The sequence below is a fragment of the Leptonychotes weddellii genome, chromosome 6 (assembly GCF_054177405.1).
Source record: "Leptonychotes weddellii isolate Sample4059 chromosome 6, ASM5417740v2, whole genome shotgun sequence".
Lineage (NCBI taxonomy): Eukaryota > Metazoa > Chordata > Mammalia > Carnivora > Phocidae > Leptonychotes > Leptonychotes weddellii.
The window spans coordinates 104,914,279-104,934,657 of NC_138374.1; the positions used below are offsets into that span (position 1 = coordinate 104,914,279).

The 20,379-nt window shown below is 37.7% G+C and overlaps 2 protein-coding genes across 7 annotated transcripts in view; one reads left to right on the top strand and one right to left on the bottom strand.

The window, feature by feature from the left end:
• DTL (denticleless E3 ubiquitin protein ligase adapter) overlaps positions 1 to 6,573 on the bottom strand; it is a 75,882-nt gene extending 69,309 nt beyond the window's left edge. For all 5 annotated transcript variants that reach the window (XR_014146475.1, XR_014146476.1, XR_004079024.2 and 2 more), the window contains exons 1-3: positions 6,392 to 6,573; positions 1,445 to 1,570; positions 558 to 656 (exon numbers count right to left, since the gene is read on the bottom strand). Coding sequence is in view for 2 of the 5 variants with exons in the window: in XM_006743928.3 (XP_006743991.2) it covers positions 558 to 656; positions 1,445 to 1,570; positions 6,392 to 6,443 (277 nt within the window). In the remaining 3 variants the exon portion in view is untranslated. The remainder of the gene's footprint in view (positions 1 to 557; positions 657 to 1,444; positions 1,571 to 6,391) is intronic.
• Positions 6,574 to 6,768: 195 nt separating this feature from the next.
• INTS7 (integrator complex subunit 7) overlaps positions 6,769 to 20,379 on the top strand; it is a 90,784-nt gene continuing 77,173 nt past the window's right edge. For both annotated transcript variants that reach the window (XM_081824834.1, XM_081824835.1), the window contains exons 1-3: positions 6,769 to 6,992; positions 14,691 to 14,820; positions 17,327 to 17,473. In XM_081824834.1, coding sequence (XP_081680960.1) covers positions 6,899 to 6,992; positions 14,691 to 14,820; positions 17,327 to 17,473 — 371 coding nt within the window. In that variant the 5' untranslated portion in view covers positions 6,769 to 6,898. The remainder of the gene's footprint in view (positions 6,993 to 14,690; positions 14,821 to 17,326; positions 17,474 to 20,379) is intronic.

Genomic DNA, 20,379 nt, shown 5'->3' on the forward strand with positions numbered 1-20,379 from the left:
CTTCCACCTGGTATGTCCTATCCCACCTCCTTAGGTTTAAATACCACCGTTCAACTCAAATGTTCTACTCTTCATGAAAAATTGTCCTTGTCATCTTTACTACATGACAGCTTTCCTTTTGACAACCGTGGCATTTTTTTTCTACATCTATATCATTTGCAGCCTGTTTTATTTATTTCCACACTTGACTTAACTAGTTCCAAATTATTAGCTTCTTAAGTTCAGTAGAACTTTGCCTTATATAAGGGAGATGCTTGGTCAACATAAATATTTTAAAGTAAAGTTTCCCCCAACCACATCAAGTGTAAAAGATTTAACTTTTTAAAAGAAGAACCGTTCTTTATCCTAAATTTTTTTTTTTTTCAACTTTCAGTAAAGGTATTGCTGTACTTATAATATTATTGACAGAAGGACCATCTACCATTTTCTTTCAGCTTGGTCCCTACATAGACTTCATTAGAAGTGAATATAATTGGGAATACATTCAAATAACAATTTACTTGAGGCTTTATGAATTTAATATAATGTTAAAACAAAAATTTTAGGCCTAGACTTACCTTTGACACACTTCTTTCTATAGGCTTGTGATTCTGTGTTATACAATCTAACGAAGCCTTCTTCATTGGCAACTGCTAGTATATGCTCCATATTGGGAGCTAAATAAGAAATAAAGAACATGATAAAGAGTAATACAAAAATTTTAAAGCTGAGTATAAAGCTATAAAAACAATACAATACAGATTAACTGAAAGCTACAAGTTAAATACAAAGAATCTGAAGAGGGAAGATGATTCTACCCAAATAGCATTTGATATGGTAGAGAGGTAATTTGAATTAAAGATTGCTTAAAATTTGCCGTAATATCTAATTCAGTAAATGACTCAAAACCACCAAAATTACCTTCAGATAATCTCTTATTTAGAGAAGGGTAGTACTTAAATAAAACAAGAGTGATACTGACCAATGGCAAAGAAAAGTATATGACATAGGCCATCAGCAGGTTGAGTCTATTAGTTAAATTTCCTTTTCATACCCTTTTACTTTTCCCCTCTTAAACTATTAACAGTGGGGACAAGTACTCTATTTCTGTTCATATGTTCCCCAATGCATCACAGAGAGAGTCCATCAGACCAAAAGGTGTATCCATTGGGCAAAACAGTTTTCAAGATGGCTGAACCTTTGCAATCCTTTCCCGGTACCAGTTAAAAAAATAAACAAACAAAAAAACCAATGCTGTAATAGTCCTATGCTTTAGAGGAAATATATAATTATGCATAGAGATTTTAAAAAGCCTATTTCATAAATCAGAGAACAGGTATTAGAAAAACTCTACCATCTATCTAACCTACTTTTCCTTGAAAAAGGGACACTCCAGTATAATTTTTCTTTAAATATGAAATAGATCATTTCTGAGCAAGCCTAGCTTAGATAGTAATTCTCTTACCAGAAGAGAAGGTACATCCAAAAGGAGGAACTGGGACTCCTGTTTCTCCATAAGAAGTGTGCTCATCATTACAGTTGCATTGATAACCAGTTAGAAGGGACTGAAGAGGGTACTGGGAAGACCATCCTAAAGTAAGACACAATTCTTTATAGAATTTCAATATATTATCACATTTCAATACTTTTAACAAGTGCAGAGGTAAATATTTGTTTTTAAAAGCTTTATATACTTTATATAAATCCACTCACTATTCAGGGTCCTCTATGATACAGTTTCTGGTATTTTCCTAAGGGGTCCTAAGGTAGAAATAAAGGGCACTCTCAACTTCTGGTGAGGTACAGGTTTGGGCTTACCATCTTAAATGGAGACTCTTGCTGGTACACTGAAGATTTTAAGAAACAAATGGCCTTTGCACATTAAAAAAGATCTTACCCCTCCTGCACCCTTTGGTGACAACTACAAAACACAACCACAAAGACTACCACAACCATTAAAACTGCCATTCTCTTCAATTAACATTTTGTTTCCAGAGTTTCTAAATAACATTACTGCAAACTCTTTAATTACCTGCAACATCATAGATAATCCAATGGTCAAAGAGTTAAAGGAAATAATTTATGTAAATTTGCCTCCTAGCTACTAACATATTCACAAGTAAATTCTAATTTCACTTCCTCTTTCCAATTGAAATTCTAGGATTCTAAAATGTTAACAAGTCACAGTATCTTAAATTACATTAGAGCAATTTTAAAGTGAGGCATTATGTACCCACCCCTAGAGTACAATCAATTAAATTCTGGCTAGTAATAGGGTCAGGGAAGTCTTATAGAGTAGGTGAAATCAAATGTGTAGAGAGATGAGTAAGTTTTTACTGAATATACAAGACAGAGGAAGAAATTCAGGGTAGAGGGAGCATTTATTCTGCTTGGGTCAGAGATCTAATGGGCACTATGGTCCTAAATAAGTAATGAGCAATCTTCAAAGATTTGTTTTATTATTTAGATACGTAGGTCAACACATTTTAAATATATAAAAGAAACATTAAATAAACGGTTACTGAGAACTAAATGTTTATTAAGCATCAGAGGAAACAATGAAGTTACAATCTATTGAGAGCTGTTTAATAAACTCACATTTTAGGGTACTTTCAATTATCACTTTTCATCAAAAATACCCTTTGGAGAAGACATCTCAGTCTGATATAATCTCAGACAAATCTAGCTTTGATGTTCCTAGAGATAACCTGAAGGAATCAGTACAAAAGAGGCAAAGAATACAATCCAGATTTAGTAATTATTCCTGGGGTTATTACCTCAAGGTCAGGCATCAGTGTAAACAAGCTATTTTATTAAAAGACCACTAAAGAAAGAATACAATAGTTATACTGTAGAGTTCACAAATATCCATCTACAGAATGAATTTTAAAACAAAAACCTCTGTATATGTACACTTGTGGTTTGAGATTAAAAATAATAATAATCTAATGATTGCAATATACAAATTCAAAAGGACCAAATCTTGAACAATTCAGTCGGAACTGAACATGATAAGCTCTGGATACCTAATTCTTTGCAATTAAACAGTGATTCCTTCAACTCTACCTCACTGCCTACAGACTAATACCCAAACACCAACAAATGGCCTAACATGGCTTAGTAACTTGTCCCTCCATTTCTGCACTCTCTACAAGACACAGTTGTGGACTGGTCTCTTAAGCAACTTTTGGATCCTTATTGTGCTATGCTGCTTCCAACACGAACATATAATGCTTTCCCCCAAGACACTCATTTGGAAAAGCCTATTCTTTCCTCAATGTACAATTTAAGCCCCTGGAATTACAGGCCAATTTTTCAAGGAGTATCCAAGGACATGAGTTTTCAGAGAATCAGTTGATATAGGTACATTTCTATAACTGATCTGAGAAGGCTGAAGCTCTTTTTCCTCCTCTCCATCACTGCTTTTCTTCCACTTTTCAAAAGAAAGGCATTTCCATGCCCCAATTTATACCTTGCATTGATCCAAGGTACAAAAACTTCTGGGACTCCAACTAAGAGACAATAGGATAATTCCTTTAATAAAGGCATCATAAACAGCCAAATCTATTTCTTCAAAAGATACACTTCCAATAAAATTTTACTTTTTGCTTCATTTATTTATCAAAACTAAGTCTATACTGTTTTGATCATTTGCATACTAATAATTGTAACAATTCAATTCAGAGGAAACGCTCGACATTTAGAGCCTTATGATTACAGAAAATACCGAGTTTATTTTTTTCACAGAGGAGTATGACAGCGTGATCAATAAAATAACTTTTCAAACTTAGAATCAAATACATTAGGATAAATTCTGTGAGAAAAATAAAGTGGAAATAAAATCAAGGGGGAAAAAACTATAGTTGACCCTCAAACACAGGTCTGAACTGTGTGAGTCCACTTATCTATGGATTTTTTCCCACAAATATAGTACTATAAATGTATTTTCTCTTCTTTATGATTTTCTTAGTAACATTTTCTTTTCTCTAGCTTTATTGTAAGAATACAGTATACAATATGTATAACATAAAATGTGTTAATTGACCATTTATGTTACTGGTAAGGCTTCCTTCCAGTCAACAGGAGGCTATTGGTAAAGTTTTGGGAGAGTCAAAGTTATAGGTGACTTTTGACTGTGTGGGGTTTGGTGACTCTAACCCTTATGCTGTTCAAGGTTGAAATGTACCTAGAAAATTTGGCAGTTAAAGAGTTTGTTCATATTTTTAAAAAAGGACTGATATGATCATCAAATCACTATAGTATTCATAGTCTATTAGATACATTTTAAATGACATAGCATTTTTATTTTAAAATTTCAGTAAGTTTAAACCTATGATAAAAACTTTTAGATAACAACTTAAAAATACATAGAAGAGTAATCAGATTTCCACTTTAGATTGTTGGCAGCAATGTGGAGAATAAACTGGAGAGAGGGAAACTAAGAGGCCATTTGGGAACCTTCTTATAATACAGACAAGTAGTTATTAGGGCCCAACCTAGGGAAATGGAATGGTAAGCACAGAACAGATCCAAGTTAGAGTGATGAGGCAAAATCAGTGGGAATAGAGAGAGGACAGATTCAAGAGATTTTAAGGGACCTTTAAGGGAACTTCCTGTATCTTGAGGAAAACAGAGGAAGTTTGATTGACTCAGGTTTCCGGCAGGGAAGACTAGTTTAAAATAATTGGGACCCCTCCCTAAAGTAGGCAATATAGCAGGTTTGGGGAAAAGTGAGCTGTTTTGAGTACTTGAGTTTGAGATGTTTGTGGGACCGACCTGCTGGATGAAGATACTCACACAGCTTTTATAGGAATGGATGTAAAATATAGGGGATGGAAGTTTACAAGTAGTAGTAGAAGAAGCCATGGTTGTGGCTCATCCATGGGAGTAGGCAGAAGGACAAAAGGGGCCTAGAGTGGAACACTCAGAATGGGAAAGAAGATGGTCCTATAAAGTTCAGTGCATAATCTATACCAATGAATGAATTTCATTCATTGGCTGACACATAACAATAAATGAGTATTTGTAAATGAGAGAGAGGGGGGAAGTAGACAGAAAGATTGGGGAATTAGGAGAGTATCTGTTACAAAATAGAGGCTAAGTATAATAAATAGCTTGCCCCAGGTCTCACAGGTGGTAAGGACTGGAGTTGGAATTAAAACTCTGGCAGTTCAATTCCAAAGACAGAGACCTTAATCACTGGGGAGTACTGCCACTCATGACACAGAGCATAGAGAAGTTACCCAAACAAGGTTCCAAGAGAGTCAGAGAGAGGGCCAGTTAGGGTATAGTCAGAAAGATTACCTGGGAGGAGGGCGGGGGGGGGGGGGGAAGTATGTGAGAAAGGTATGAAGTTCAGATTGGGGGCAGGAAGTTGTGGGACTGCTCCTCAGTCTATGTCTCAATATCCTCTTCCTAGATCTTTGCCTTGATATAAAAAGTTTCCTTCTCAGATTCTTTTTTGTTTTCCACATGGTTTCAAGGGGAAAGAAGACCTAGTCCCTTTTTAAATGAATGAGATTTCATTTGTATCCATCCTAAGTCTGGGTAGTAACTCCCGCCTCAGAAACTTACCAGAAAGTTTCAGGTCGATGACACCCAAACCTAAGCTCAAAACTCCCACTGCCGATGTTTTAACCTAAGGAACCTCAAGAACTGTAGCGAGGAAGTTGGATTTCTACATACTATGGAAATATCCCCCAAGTTATACCGTTATGGTGAAAAACAAAACAAACAAAACATTTTGATCCCATTTCTGTAAATAACAATACGTATTACTTTTGGCATTGAAGAACATTTGGAATAATCTAATCTATCACGAAGTGGTTATCTTTGGGGGATGTGGTTATGGGCATTTTTCACTCTGTAATTTCGTATTTTTACGCACATGTAGTAATCGGGGGGAACATTTTTTTGACCATGCTAGAAGCAGATGTTGTCTTCTCGGCTAGAATGAGTTCCTTAATAGCGGGTCACACTCGCAAGTATATATAAGCGACTAGTAGGGCTCACTAAAGTTCTACAACACATGAATCAATGAATCAACAAATCAATCAGTGAACACGAGTCCTGACGATCTCCCATAGCTGTGGAACCGCGCACACACACACAAATGCACGCATTTTCCAGTTACTGTGCAACATAGACAGAAGCCGTAAAGAAGGCCAGTCGATTCGACTTACTTCCCTCCGTCAGCCCACATAACGATTTAAAAAATCCCGATTACGATTAAAAGTGTCTCAAGGGCAAGAAAGTGCAGCTTTCTTCAGTAGTCCTCGCTAACACGAACTCACTCTGGCCGTGGGAGAAGTCGGGGACTGGGAAACAGAGTTGGAGTCGGCCTTGGTCCGCCGTGTTGTTCGGGGGAGGTGAAGCCCGCCAGCAAGAAGAAGCGGTTAGGGCCGTTACTCACCATTTCTCGGGACGCCGAACTGGGGCTGGCGAAGCACCGAATTGAAAAGCATCTGGGCCAGAGGAAAAGGTTCAACTGACAGAAAAGCCGTGGAAATGCCCCCCAGGTTCAGCAGAAATCGTATCTTGCGCCCCTCAGAACACGACTAGTTATTGCCTCCAACTCCCGCCACTGTAAGCCCCGGCCACCAAACTCCCCGCCAAACTGACGTCACGCCCTCTGATTGGCTCCCACCGCGGCGTCCGGGCGCCTCCGAGTCACTTCCCCCTTCCAATCCCCGCCTCCTTTTCTCTGAGCCGCGGGAACCCAGAGTTCAGGAGCTCCCTGAGCGCCTGCGCGGGGGGCCGCAGAGGCGCTGGCGAACGGCGGGGAGACCAGGGCGCATGCGTAACAGGGCTTGACAGAGCGCGGAGGAAAAATCCGCGAGAAGGTGGTGGAAGAAGATGGCGGTGCTGGGGCAGAGTTTGCAATCTTTTTAAATAGGCTAGTCGAGTGACTATTCGGGTCATGGCGTCAAACTCAACTAAGTCTTTCCTGGCAGATGCCGGCTATGGCGAACAGGAGCTGGATGCTAACTCTGCCCTTATGGAATTAGACAAAGGTATTCGAAAGAGCGGGCTGAGCGGGTGAAACGGGCGTGGGGGGCTGTGGCGCCACCAGGTGGTAGTAGCCGCCGGCCAGGCGCATGCGCCTAGCTTCCTTGGGCGGGGGCGGGGGCGGGGGCGGGTACCTATGATTTTGGTGAGTCCAGAGTATTTGCAGCTTTGGGAGATTGCAGAAAAATTGCAGCGTTGCAGGTCTGGCTTTGCACCAGTGAACAAGTAGTGAGCTCCAGTGATGGGCCCTCTTTGACCGCTTGAGGGCACAGTACCCCGATTTTCCAAGCAGTTTGTAAAAATGCTACATTTAAATTGTGAAATTGTCAGTACGTTCAGTTGAGACAAGGTCTTCATCAAGAGTGCTGAATAATAATCTTGCACCCACTTTATAACGATGTATTTTATTTCTGTCATTCTTACCTGCGGGTTACTAGACATTAAACACGGCCAAGAAAATCCGAAAATCATAGCTCCTCTTTCTGTAAATTCCACGAGTTCTGTTTTCCTGTGGGATGGGGGAGGGGTGTGGAAGGGGGGAGGGCTGCGGAAGGTGGGAGGGCTGCTTGGTGTAGTGGAAGGAGCTTTGGAGTTAGACTGAGTCGAATTACAGTGCCACCAATTTTATGATCATGGACAGGTCACCTAACTTCACCTAACCTCGTTTTTTTTGTTTACAAATTGCAGTACCATTGAGGTTGCAAGACTTGCAAGTATTAAGTGATATATAATTGTATGTAAAAGAAGCCTTTACTAAATGCTAAAGGGATATGCCTTCTTATATAAGGCTGTGGGAGGCAGAGGCAAATGTTTGACAGTAAAGAACTCAAATATTAAACCTTTGTTTCAGTGATTTTTATTGAATGGGGGAAACATTTTGTCACCTGGTATACAGTTAATTCTTCATTAACCATAGCCAATATATAATATATTGAGAATTGGGACTACAGGTTAGAAGGATCTTCTTTAAGTCCACTTTGAGCCAGTTCCCTGCTCTGACTTGGACACTTTGTTAACTTTTTTGGGATTTCGGTTTTTTTGTTTTGTTTTTTAACCTGTAAACATTTCTAGTAGGTAGGTCTAGATAAGAGTTTCTTAGACTTTTTAAAAAGCTTTTAACTCTTTTTGATCAACATAAAAATGTTACAGCACTCCAATGAGATATTCTTTGGTTGAGTCACAGTATCTTTAGTGCATCCTCATCAGTCAAGAAAATGGTGTTGAACTTTTTACTTTCTCTTACCAAAGCTGTAGGGCTTTTCCTCTATGAAATATAAAATTATAATATTAGATGTGTTTTTTAAACACTACATAACCCTTTTCTTTCCATCCTGGAAATTTCTTCCTTATTCCCCAGTAAGAGTTGCAGGTCCAGATATCTAATAACCCCACCAAATCTAAAGACATTATCAATTTATTAAGCTGTGGGTTGTTAGGTTACCTTCTAATGTGTGGTGCATACTTGTGTTCCTATTTTTTCCTGCTCTTACCCCCATTTTTAATGAATACACTTTAAGATATATATGTATTATGTTTCCTTTTTGAGTCATCCTCACACCTTAGCTAAAGCTAATGTGTATAACAAACTCTTCTAAAATGTGCTTGTGAGGTAATGTGTATTAGCAGTGTTCTTTGTAATGGGTATTCCTCGTGTTGGTGGTCGCTTAGCATCTTGTAGTCACTCCTCCTGTGCTTGAGGAATGACCCACACTATATGCCCTGCCTCACCAGGGTGGAAGCCAAAGTTCACCTTCCTGGCTTCCCTTGCAAGAGCGCAGGATGTGAACTTGGCCCTGCTGGTCAGACAAACCTCCTCTGGCCTCTGTGATTTAGGAGTTCAGCAAAATCCAACTATGCTCTCCAACTATGCCTTTAGGAAGGCATAGTTGGACAGCAGGCTCACAGTTCTGTGCCCTGGCAGCCACGGCGGCTGTGGTGTTCCTAGGGGACAGTAACAGCGGCAATGGCTACAGGGTTCCTGGATGTCAGCAGAGCTGATTGTAGCATCTGGTGTTTCCTAGCAACAGGACATCTCTTCATCTAATCAGTCAGGCAGTGTGGTAGTAGGTGTTCATAGATGTTTAGCCTTGAAACTGTTAGTTAAGTTTTTAATAAACCCATGTTCTGCCTTATCAGCCAGTTGGCTTGTGTTGCTTAAAGCCAAGAACTCTGGCTGATACGTGCTACCTGGAAATGTGTGTTGTTTTGAAAACTTGATTACTGTACATAACAATCCCCAAGTTTACCATCATTTATGTTATTCTTCCCAGTTCCCTAGAATTTTTCTGTCCTCAGAATTACACCACTCTAAAATCATAATTTAAATATCCCTTTTAAAATCTTAGCCTCTGTCCTCTAGTTAGTTACTTGCTCGAGATGTATTTTAGCATAATAGTTTAGGACCATAGACTCTGGAGCCAGATTGCCAGGATGTGAATCCCAGGTCTGCCATTTATTAGCTGTTTCTTAAGCACGTTGCATAACCAGTCTGCCTGTGTCATCTTTAAAATGGGGATAATAATAGTACCTAACTTCTATGATTGCAGTGAGAGTTTAATTCATGTAAATTGCTTAGTAGAGTGGCACAGAATAAGCACATAATATGCACCATCACCATCATCATGACGAACTGCTATATTGATCATTCTTTATTTTCATTCAGACCTCAGTATATTCACCTGTCTACTTTCCCCTACCCAAAAGACTCTTCCTGTTGTTTCTTCTTTATCGAGCTTAGATTTCATGGTGCCACGTTTTATTAACTTCATTAACTTTCTTAACAGCACTTTATTTTATTTATTTTTTTGAAAGATTTTATTTATTTATTTGAGAGAGAGAGAGAGCATGAGCAGGGGGAGGGACAGAGGGAGAAACAGACTCCCTGCTGAGCAGGGAGCCCAACTCTGGGCCCCATCCCAGGACCTTGGGATCATGACCTGAGCCAAAAGCAGACACTTAACTGACTGAGCTACCCAGATGCCCCCTTACTAGCACTTTAAATTCTCATCCAAGATTCTCTTCTGGTTATGTGTGCCCAAAGGCAGCCAAAAATTGCTAGAGAAAGATTGTAGGGTACATGGCTATTACCAGAAATGATTATCAAGCCCAAATGGGCCTTCAGTACAGACCTGCAATACTACAGTGTTTCTTTGGTCAAGACTCCCACCTTCTTTTTTTTTTTTTTTTTTTTAAGATTTTATTTATTTGAGAGAGAGAGAATGAGTGAGAGAGAGCGCACACATGAGAGAGGGGAGGGCCAGAGGGAGAAGCAGACTCCCTGCTCAGCAGGGAGCCCGATGTGGGACTCGATCCCAGGACTCCAGGATCATGACCTGAGCCGAAGGCAGTCGCTTAACCAACTGAGCCACCCAGGCATCCCAAGACTCCCACCTTCTTTAGTGACATTGCAGATCTTTAAAAATTTCAAAACTAATGTATGGTGATTAACATAACATAATAAAAAAATTTCAAAACCAGAAATTCTGGGTTTTATTGAAATCTCGTTTCATTTTTAAAATTTGACAATTAATTCAAAACCCTTAAAAAACATTGTTGTCTATCAGATGAAATTTGAGTGCCAAATTCAGCAAACTATTAGTTTTCTAACTCCAGTATAGGCAGGGCAGTTAAATAGGATGAGAAGTGATGGAGGATAGCTTGAGGATCTAAGTTCCTGCCTTCTCAAAGTAGCTAAACAGATGCCTGGGCCCCAGCCTCAGATTTGGTAGGTTTGGAGTAAAACTCTGGCACAGGTATTTTTGAAAAGTTTTACAAATGTTTCTGATGCAGAACTAGCAAAATGTTCTGCACATGTTAAGTGCTAAGTAAGTCTAGAATAATGAATTTCACTGCTGTCAAATGAAGTTTGAATGAATAAGCAATTTACAGATAACCTATTTTAGTTCTCCCTAGTCTACCTGAATGTTGCAACTGATTTAAGCACTGTTTAATTGCAGGCACTGAAAAGAAAGAGAGCTCTATTTCTTTGGTGGGAGAATACAAAGAAAGATGTAGAAACAGCAGTTGCATCCCTCCACCTTAATCTCTGGTTTTATAGTGACATTCTCACTATCATTGGTCTTATGATCAGGGCATTCTTCCTTAGGTTGGTTGTAGCTAGCAACAGAAATAAAGTGAACAATTCCTAGAACAAGATCTGACCGTGCTGAGTGCCTGTTTTCAGCTGCTTGGCTTGTTCTGGAATTGAAATGGGCCCAGAGCAAGCAAGATGGGTACCATACTGCTTCAGCCTGGGATTATTGCTAAATCCTAGGTCTTGATACATTTCTCTCTTCTCTTGTACCTTAGCTTCTGTCCCTCAGAACCAGCCTTGCTTATTTCCTTTTTCCTAAAGCTCTTACATCAGTTATTAAGCAAGAAATTTACTATTCTTTAACTTATTTATTCTGATTGGCCCTGTTACAGGAATGAGGGTCTATTTTATCTTAAGGAAGTAAAATTTGACAGTATTAGAGAAATCAAAACATTTCTCTGGCCAGATTCAAAATTATCTTTGGTACATTTTAAATCATCATATTTAAACCAATGAATGTAGTCTGTGGTTGTGTTTTTTAAGGGAAAGTGAAACAGATCATATTCTGTCAGCAAACTCCCTCTACTTGGGCTGCCTCCTATTTTACATTTTTCATCCCAACCAAGGTTAATTTATTACAAGCAGAACTTTACTCCCTTTTCCATCACTCAACTACTGGCAGAAAGAAGAGGAGGAAAAAAGTCCCGATCACCGTGGATTGTCCCAACAGATTCCGACAGCGCGCACACACACACACAAACACATCTGTTCCTTTGTTCTTTCACCTCCATCCTCAGACTTGGGCCTTCCTCCTCTCCCCTTCCCCTTTGTCCTTGCTGCCTATGTGTGTGTCTCCTGACCCCTTTGTCAAGTCAGGCCTTTAGAAAAGCTTTTAAGGCTACATGAGGCACAGCCAGTTACCTAGAACATTTCCATTGGCACTGTGTTTGGCTGGAAGATGACTCCAGGAGCTCTAGTGTCAGTTCTTCTGTGTATGGAGGTGGGGGGTAGGGGAAGAAGGGAGCAGACAAAGAAGGAATATGTTCTAAATATCTCCATGAGAAACTTGAATTAATTTTGAATTAATTTTCCCATAGGAACTTTTATTATAAGTGGTTATTGGATTCTGGAATATGATGAGTGCTGATAGTGCTTTTTTTTTTTTTCCTACGAGGAAATATATTCCAAGTACCAAATAACCAACATGAGTGCATTTACAGAACTCAAACCATTAATAAGTTGTAGAAATTGCCTATGCAGATTTCCTCTGTGGTTGTCCTTTGTATTGAAACATAGTGACAATAAAGAGTCCTCAGAGGAGTATTTCCTTTGTCGTTTTTTAACAGTGAGCAGAGTTTATTGAACAGAGATATTCGAGGGCACTTACTCTTGTACGAATACAGATATAATTAGCATTTTATAAATGCTAAAATAACAAAAATATTTGAAGCGGATGCTATTAATACCATATAAAGATATTCATTCTAAATGAATATTTTTTAGGGATTGAACATTAACTTTTTGTTTGTTGGGGTTTTTTTTTTACATTTTTAAAATCAGATTTTTGAGGTATAATTTATAGATAATAAAATTCACCAAATGGATGCAGTCATGAAACCACTACCACAGTCAAGACATAGAACATTTCCTTCACCCCAGAAACTTTCCCTGTATCCCTTTGCAGTCAATTTTTTCTCTAACCCCTGACAATCACTGATCTGTTCTCTGTCCCAAAGTTTTGCTTTTTCTTGAACGTCCTATAAAATAGTCATACAGTATTGTAGTCTTTTTTGGGTCTGACTTATTTAGCACAGTGATTTTGAGATCTGCCCTTGTTGCATGAATCAGCAGTTGTTTCCTATTTATCGTTGAGTGGTAGTCCATTGTATGGATAGACCACAGTTTGTTTATTCATTCACCAGTTGATGGACATTTGGGTTTTTTCCAGTTTGGGGCTATTCGAATAAAGCTGCTGTGATACAGATACAGATCTTTTTATGGACATATGTTCTCAATGTACTTGGATAAATATTTAGAAGTAGGATTGTTGATTACATAGTAAGTATATGATTATATTTATAAAAAATAGCCGAACTGTTTTCCAAAGAAACGTGTAGTTTTGCATTCCCACCAACAATATATAAGAGTTATAGTTGCTCCATATCCTCATTAGCACTTGGTATGTCATTCTTAAAATTTTTTGCCATTCTAGTGGGTATGTAGTGGTATCTTAATGTGGCTTTTAATTTACATTTCCCTGATGACCAGCAGTGTTGAACATCTGTTAACTTGCATGTATTTGCCATTCATATTTCTTCTTTAATGAAATTTCTCTTCAAATCTCACCCATTTCAAAAATCAGGTTGTCGTCTTACTGAGGTGTAGGAAGTACGGATTCTGCCTGTGGAGCGACCCTGTTGGGTGGAGGCTGGAGGCGTGGGTTGTGAATTTACCCAAGGCAGAACAAAGGAGATAGTAGTTTATTGAATACACTGCAAGGGAGCAGCATGGCGGGACAGCAGAGGAGACTGTGAGGAAGCAGTGGTGGAGGGGGGTGGCGTATAGTGGGGGAAGTGAAGAGGCATGGGAACTATGGAGTTTTCCTGTTTTGGTACCTGTGCCTGGTTGTAAGTAGCCCACGGTCGGCAGGGCTTATGGATATTTTGAGGTGGGTCACCTAATGGGCCTGTCTGCATTCAGCTCAGTGGCCGCTGTGGGCCCCTTTACCTTACTCAGTTTCCATTGCTCAAGGTTGTGGTCTACAAGCGGCCTCCACATTGTCCTTTATGAGGTATGTGTTCTGTAAATATTTTCTTCTGGTGTGTCACTTGTCTTTTCATTCTCTTAACAGTATCTTGATTTCTTTGTTTAACCCAAAAATTCTTCGCTTAACCCAAGCTCATAAAGATTTCCTCTGTATTTTCTTTACATGATTTATAATTTAACTCTTAACATTTAGCTCTGTGGTTCATTCTGAGTTAATTTTTGTATATGGTACAAATTAAGGGTTGAGATTTTATTTATTTTTGCTTATGGATTGCCACTTGTTCCAGAACAATTTGTTAAAAAGAGTATCTTTTCCCCATTGAATTATCTTGGCCTCTTGTTAGGCCATTGATTTGAGACCTTTCTTCTTTCCTAATATAAAGCGTTAGATGTTATAAATGTTTCTTCAAGAACTGCATTAGCTGCATCGCACAGATTGTGCTTTCATTTTCATTCAGTTCAAGAGATTTTTCTAATTTTCCCTTTCACCTATGGCTCATTTAGAAGTTGTTTGATTTCCAAATATTTGGGAATTTTCTAGATATTTTTCTCTTAGCAATTTCTAATTTAATTCCACTGTGGTCAAAGAACATAACAAAGTATGGTTTCAGTCCTTTTAAATTTACTGAGATTTATTTTATGGCCCCAGATATTCTTAAAATACTCAAACTTTTTTGAAAAAAAATTCTTTTTCATTATTTTATATGTAAAGTGGCAGTTTACCAAATTACTATTTTATAGGCCGTTTTTATTTTTAAAAAGCTCTTGAGTTACAGTGGTACCTTACCTAATTGTGAATGACTGTTATTTTATGGCTGTGTGATGCTCTGTGGGTATTTGCTATTTTTGCTTTGTTGTAGCTACAGGTTTGTAAGCTGTTCTCCCGTTTTCATGCTTTTAATAGGTCTGAGATCTGGCAAACTTGGTGAACAGTGTGAAGCAGTTGTTCGCTTTCCCAGACTCTTTCAGAAGTATCCATTTCCTATTCTCATCAATTCTGCGTTCCTAAAGTTAGCAGATGTTTTCAGAGTTGGGTAAGTCTTTTTAAAGCCTCAGTGTCCTAAAGTACTTTGTTCAGATTTCTTTGTTTATAATGTTGTGGTCTTTATTGTTTTTGCCCTTCGGGACTTCCACATGGTTAGTGACCATTTTAATGGATGTACATGGCAGTTTACAACACTTTTTGGTGTGAAATATAATGGCATTTTAAGCAGAAATGAAGTTACAAGTCAGAGAGGACTTATTTCTTTGGAGAACAGAATAAATCCAGTTAAGATAATCTTAATATATATATTATTGCATCTTTTGGAAGTATCTGTTGTTTGCACAGATTGTTTTGAGAAGTTCCTGATTTAATAACTTGTTTTATAACACAAGATTACATGTTACTGTGAAGTGCCTGAAACATGGATGGACTGGATAAATACCTTTTGGGTTTTTTTTTTCCCTCCCCACCAGTCCCTCTCCTGCTTCTTTCTACTGTTTTCCATGCACTTGTGTGTTTACACACACACCGAGTCAGACTTGAAGGAGAAGAGATGTGTAGAATTAGCTTGAGAGAAGAGGAAGACCATCTGACCTCCTGGCCTTGGTCATAATATGATGGAGGAGATTTAATTCATCCCCAGGGCTTTTCTCTCTGTCACTGCCATCTGGGTGTCTTGCAGCAGGATTGCAGCATTGCCAACTGCTTATGCTTCGTATTCTAAGTGTAGGCTTCACGCCACCAAACACCATACGATTCCTACATGTGGCTCCCGTTTTCTGTAGGTACATCAGCAGAGCATTGTCTCCAAACTCTGAATCTTGAAAGCTCTCACATGATCTCCTCTGATCTTAAGTATGTTATTTCAGTTCCACATCCCTTCTTGATACTTGAGTCTTAGTTCCTTTATGTTCTCCTTTCCCTAATATATGCTTAGAGTTCTTGACCTTGGCTTTAACATTTCTCGTCCTTCCTTCTCATACATGTCTGAGAATGTCAGATAACATCCAGGTAACTGATACTATAGGACATATCAGAAAGGATTGAGTCTGGAATTCGTTCTGTCCACTGTGGGAGGAGAGAGAGACAGCACTGTAAATGCTGAGTTACAGGACATATAATATCCCATATAACAGACATGAGTTTTCTATTTCCTTTCAAATGTATTGCACATTGTTTGCCAAGGCAGTTCTATCAGTTCATACTTTTGCCAAGGTCACATACCTGTTGACCACAACCTAGTCAGCCCTGGCTGTTAGTTTTATTACTTATGATTTGCTAGTTATGAAATGTTATTTCATTGCTGTTTTAACTAGCATTTTATAAATAACTTGTGAGGTTGAATATTTTGCCATATGATCTCATTTTCTTTACTACAAATTTTCTATTTGCTTCCTCAATTTTTGTCTTATATATAATCTTCTTTGATGAAAATTCTCAAACATATTAAATTTTTGTGAGTAATGTTGTCAGTATTTGATTAGAAGAAGACGTGAAGGAGTAATGGGAATATTTATTTCGTTTACTGAGCTCTTTCTATATATCAGATGCTTTTCTCATTTGCACATGTTTTCACATGTGAGGTAAGTACTGTTGCTCAGCGTTATATAATTGAGGAAATGGAACTGAGCAGAGAAGTTAAATTTGTCCACAGTGATAATACAGTTAGTGAGAGACAGAGCCAAGATAGCAGTCTTGGCAGTTGGTCTTCAGAATCTATGAAATACTACCTTTCTGACAGTTTGAACATTTGTGTTTGTTGTACGTAATAAATTTAAGACATACCTGGATGAGCAGTGTGCACAACATGAGAAAATTATTATCCTTAGGAAGAATGTCAGACATTTGAAAAGGATTCCTTATGTTTTGTTCTGTTTGGGCATTTCAGGTACACTAACAAATGCAAAAGCAAAAACTTGAGAATCCCTCTTCCAACATGGTGAAGTAATCAAATATGTCAACCACTCCCACAATCATGTCATCTGCAAATCAGGGCAGATTCTCTTCCTTTTTGATCTGTGTGCCTTTTATTTCCTTTTCTTACTGCACTAGCTTGAAGTTCCGGCCCTATGTTGTGTAAGAGCAATGAGAGCTGGCATATTTGCCTTTTCCCCAGAATTCTGAGGAAAGCATTCATTCTTTGACCACCTAAATATAATGTTAGCTATGGGCTTTTGGTTTATACCCTTTATCAAGAAGAAGTTTTCTTCTGTTCCTAGTTTGATTAGTTTCATCATGGATGTGTTATTGAATTTTGTTCATTGCTTTTTCTGCATTGATTGATATGATCATGTAACTTCCTTAGCCTGTTAATATTATGAATTACATTGCTTAATTTTTGAATATTAAACCAGCCTGGTATTCCTGGATTAAAAACAACAACAACAACAAAAACCAAAGTGTAGGCTTCAGCTCTTTTAATGATGAGAAATAATAATAGATTGAAAAACATTGGCCTGTTGCTAAAATTTAATATCGTTAGTGTTGCTTTGATTCCTAATTAAATATTACTTTCTTGAAGTGGTCTAATTTACTTTATCTCTTGTTCTTCATAGAAACAATTTCCTGAGGCTGTGTGTTCTTAAAGTTACTCAACAAAGTGAGAAGCATTTGGAGAAGATTCTGAATGTGGATGAATTTGTGAAGAGAATTTTCTCTGTGATTCACAGTAATGATCCTGTAGCAAGAGCCATCACACTCCGGTATACTCTGTTGCTATAATGAATCACCACAAGATTGTTTGAGTTGCAGTTATGTACTTAAAAAGGGCAATATGTTTCCTTTTTTCATTTTGAATGTTAAGAATTTGTTTTTTCAACCAATACTCCGGGCAGAAATATGGTAACCATCCCAATCTGTACATGCTTTTCTCTTACCACCTATGATGCTGCTTTGGTTGTGAATTATTGCCTAACTTGTGTTTGAAACATTTCTTTTTGTAGGTTGGTGTTCTGATCAGCCAGCTGGGGTCTGAATCTAGCTTAGCCCCAGCTCATTTTGGACTCTTACCTTCCTGAACTTGTTCTGTTTCATGTCAGTTTTTCTATTCACCTTTGGTTATGTGCTCATTTTTATATGCAGTAATTTGTATTTGAACTCCTTGGAGAATGTCAGATGGAACCACTGTAGTTTCTCCATCCTTTTCTTTGTTGGCATCTAAAAAAAAATTTTTTTTTAAGATTTTATTTATTTATTTGCGAGAGAGTGAGACAACGAGCGGGGGAGGGGCAGAAGAGGAGGTAGAGAATCTCAAGCAGACTCCTTGTTGAGCGGGAGCCCAATTCGGGGCTTGATCCCACGACCCTGAGATCATGACCTGAGCCGAAAGGAAGAGTGGGATGCTTAACCAGCTGAGCCATCCAAGCACCTGCCCCCCCCCAATTTTTTTTTAATTTTGTCAGAATTTCATATTGTAAGCCTTATATCCAGCTTGAATCATATTCTCTTTTTAGGTCTGCTGTCTATGGAATGAATGTGTAATTTTTAGACTTTTGAAATTCACTTTCCTAAATTATAGGGCTCACTTCTGACTTGCCTTGTCCAGAAGTGAGCCCTCTTTTTAACCATGAAGTCTAGGATGTCACTTCTCTAATTTTTCTATCAGGAGCCAGTTCTTCCCTCTTGTTCAGAATTAAGTGCTTTTGTCATTCCTCTGCCTTTTGAGTGATTAAATTATGAGCAGATATTTTAAAGTCAGTTAATTGGTTTTATCTTTTAAAAACCATATATAATAGAACAGAATTAAATTTAAGATAGACTTTTTGATTCAGCAAATTCACTTTTAGGAATTTTTTTCTGTCAATCATTTTTAAAAGTTGGTGAATAAATGTATACAGATGATCATAGTATTATTTTTGTAAAAAGTGAAAAATTAGGGAAAATCATGTGTCAGTGTGGGAATAATTTATGGACCACTATATAACTTTTAAAGAATGAAGTGTGTGTTTAACATAGAGATATTAAGGGGCACCTGGGTGGCACAGTCAGTTGAGCGTCTGACTCTTGGTTTCAGCTCAGGTTGTGATGAGATCGAGCCCCGCTCAGGCTCCCTGCTTCAGGCTCTGTGCTCTGTGCAGATTCTGCTTCAGATTCTCTCCCTCTGCCCCTCCTGCTCATGCTCTCTCTCTCTGAAATAAATAAATCTTAAAAAAAAAAAAAGTGGAGATATTAAGTTAAAAAAAAACAAGTAGTCAAGTAATGTCCATTTTTAATTCATTTTTACCTGTAATATTAATATATGTGTTTATTTAGGCTCAGAAAAGAATCTGAAGGAATGTATACTGTTAACAGTGATTATTTTTGGCAGGGGTTATTGGGCTTTGGATTACAAGAGACTTTTCTGAGTGATTTTGCAATGTTTGAATCATTTTCCACAGGCATAGGTTATCTTTTTTTATCAGAAGACAATTAAAAAAAAGAAATAATACAATTTAACTAGTAGAATGATTTTATAAATAATTTAGAGCTAGTTTGAATGTTTTGAGAAGAATATCGATTGATATTTGAATATTCCATTCATTTTGCATGCTTGCTCTTTCCAATTCAGGATAACTGGGCTTTGGCACAATTCTTCATTGAAGAACTGTTACTGTCAATAAAATCAGAGATTTGTAGAAAGCTTCCAGAATATTTATTTATTTATTTATTTAGGAAAAAGGAAAGGAAAAAAAATCAGATTGAAATTATATTTCTCAACATTAACACGATGCAAAAAATATTAAAAGAAACTTGAGTTGGGGCGCCTGGGTGGCGCAGTTGATTAGGCATCTGACTTCGGCTCGGGTCATCCCAGGGTCTGGGATCCGGTCCGCCATCGGGCTCCTTGCTCAGCAGGGAGCCTGCTTCTCGCTCTGCCTGCCACTCCCTCTGCTTGTGCTCTCTCTCTCTCTCTTTCTCTGACAAATAAATAAAATCTTAAAAACAAAAAAAAAGAAATTTGAGCTAAGAACATTAAGGAGTCCAATTACCATTTAAAACATAGTACGTGGTGCCTGACTGACTCTGTTGGTGGAGCATGTGACTCTTGATCTTGGGGTTATAAATTCAAGCCCCACATTGGTGTAGAGATTACTTAAAAATAAAATCTAATAAGTAAATAAATAGTACAGTTAATAAGATCCTTAGATATACAAGGCCTTAGATGATTTTGCCAAATAGGGACTGTTTTAAAAACATTCTTGGAGTAGTTACTTTAGGAAGAGGAAAAAGCTTGGAGATCAGGAATAAGGGGTGATCAGATCATTTTGTGAAGTTTGCAGAATTATAAAGTAAATATCAAATACCAAAAAAGTGTATTTATAACAACTCAAATCTAAAATTCTAGTATCAACACAATATGAGAATATCAAACCCTTCTCACAAAAATAGAACATTTTTGAATAGCCTTAAAATTTTTTTCATGATTTCATAGTTTTTTCATGATAGAAAAGATGACTTAAAGTAAAAAAGTATTTTTAGTTTAGTGTATTATTTAACATATTATAAAGTTTTAAAAATACAATCTTTAAAAAGTATAAAGAAAACTAATTTTGCCATTAAAAAAGTAATAAGCACCATGTCATTTACTACCTTAATTATGTAAGAAAAAGCATGATTTGTCAATAAAAAA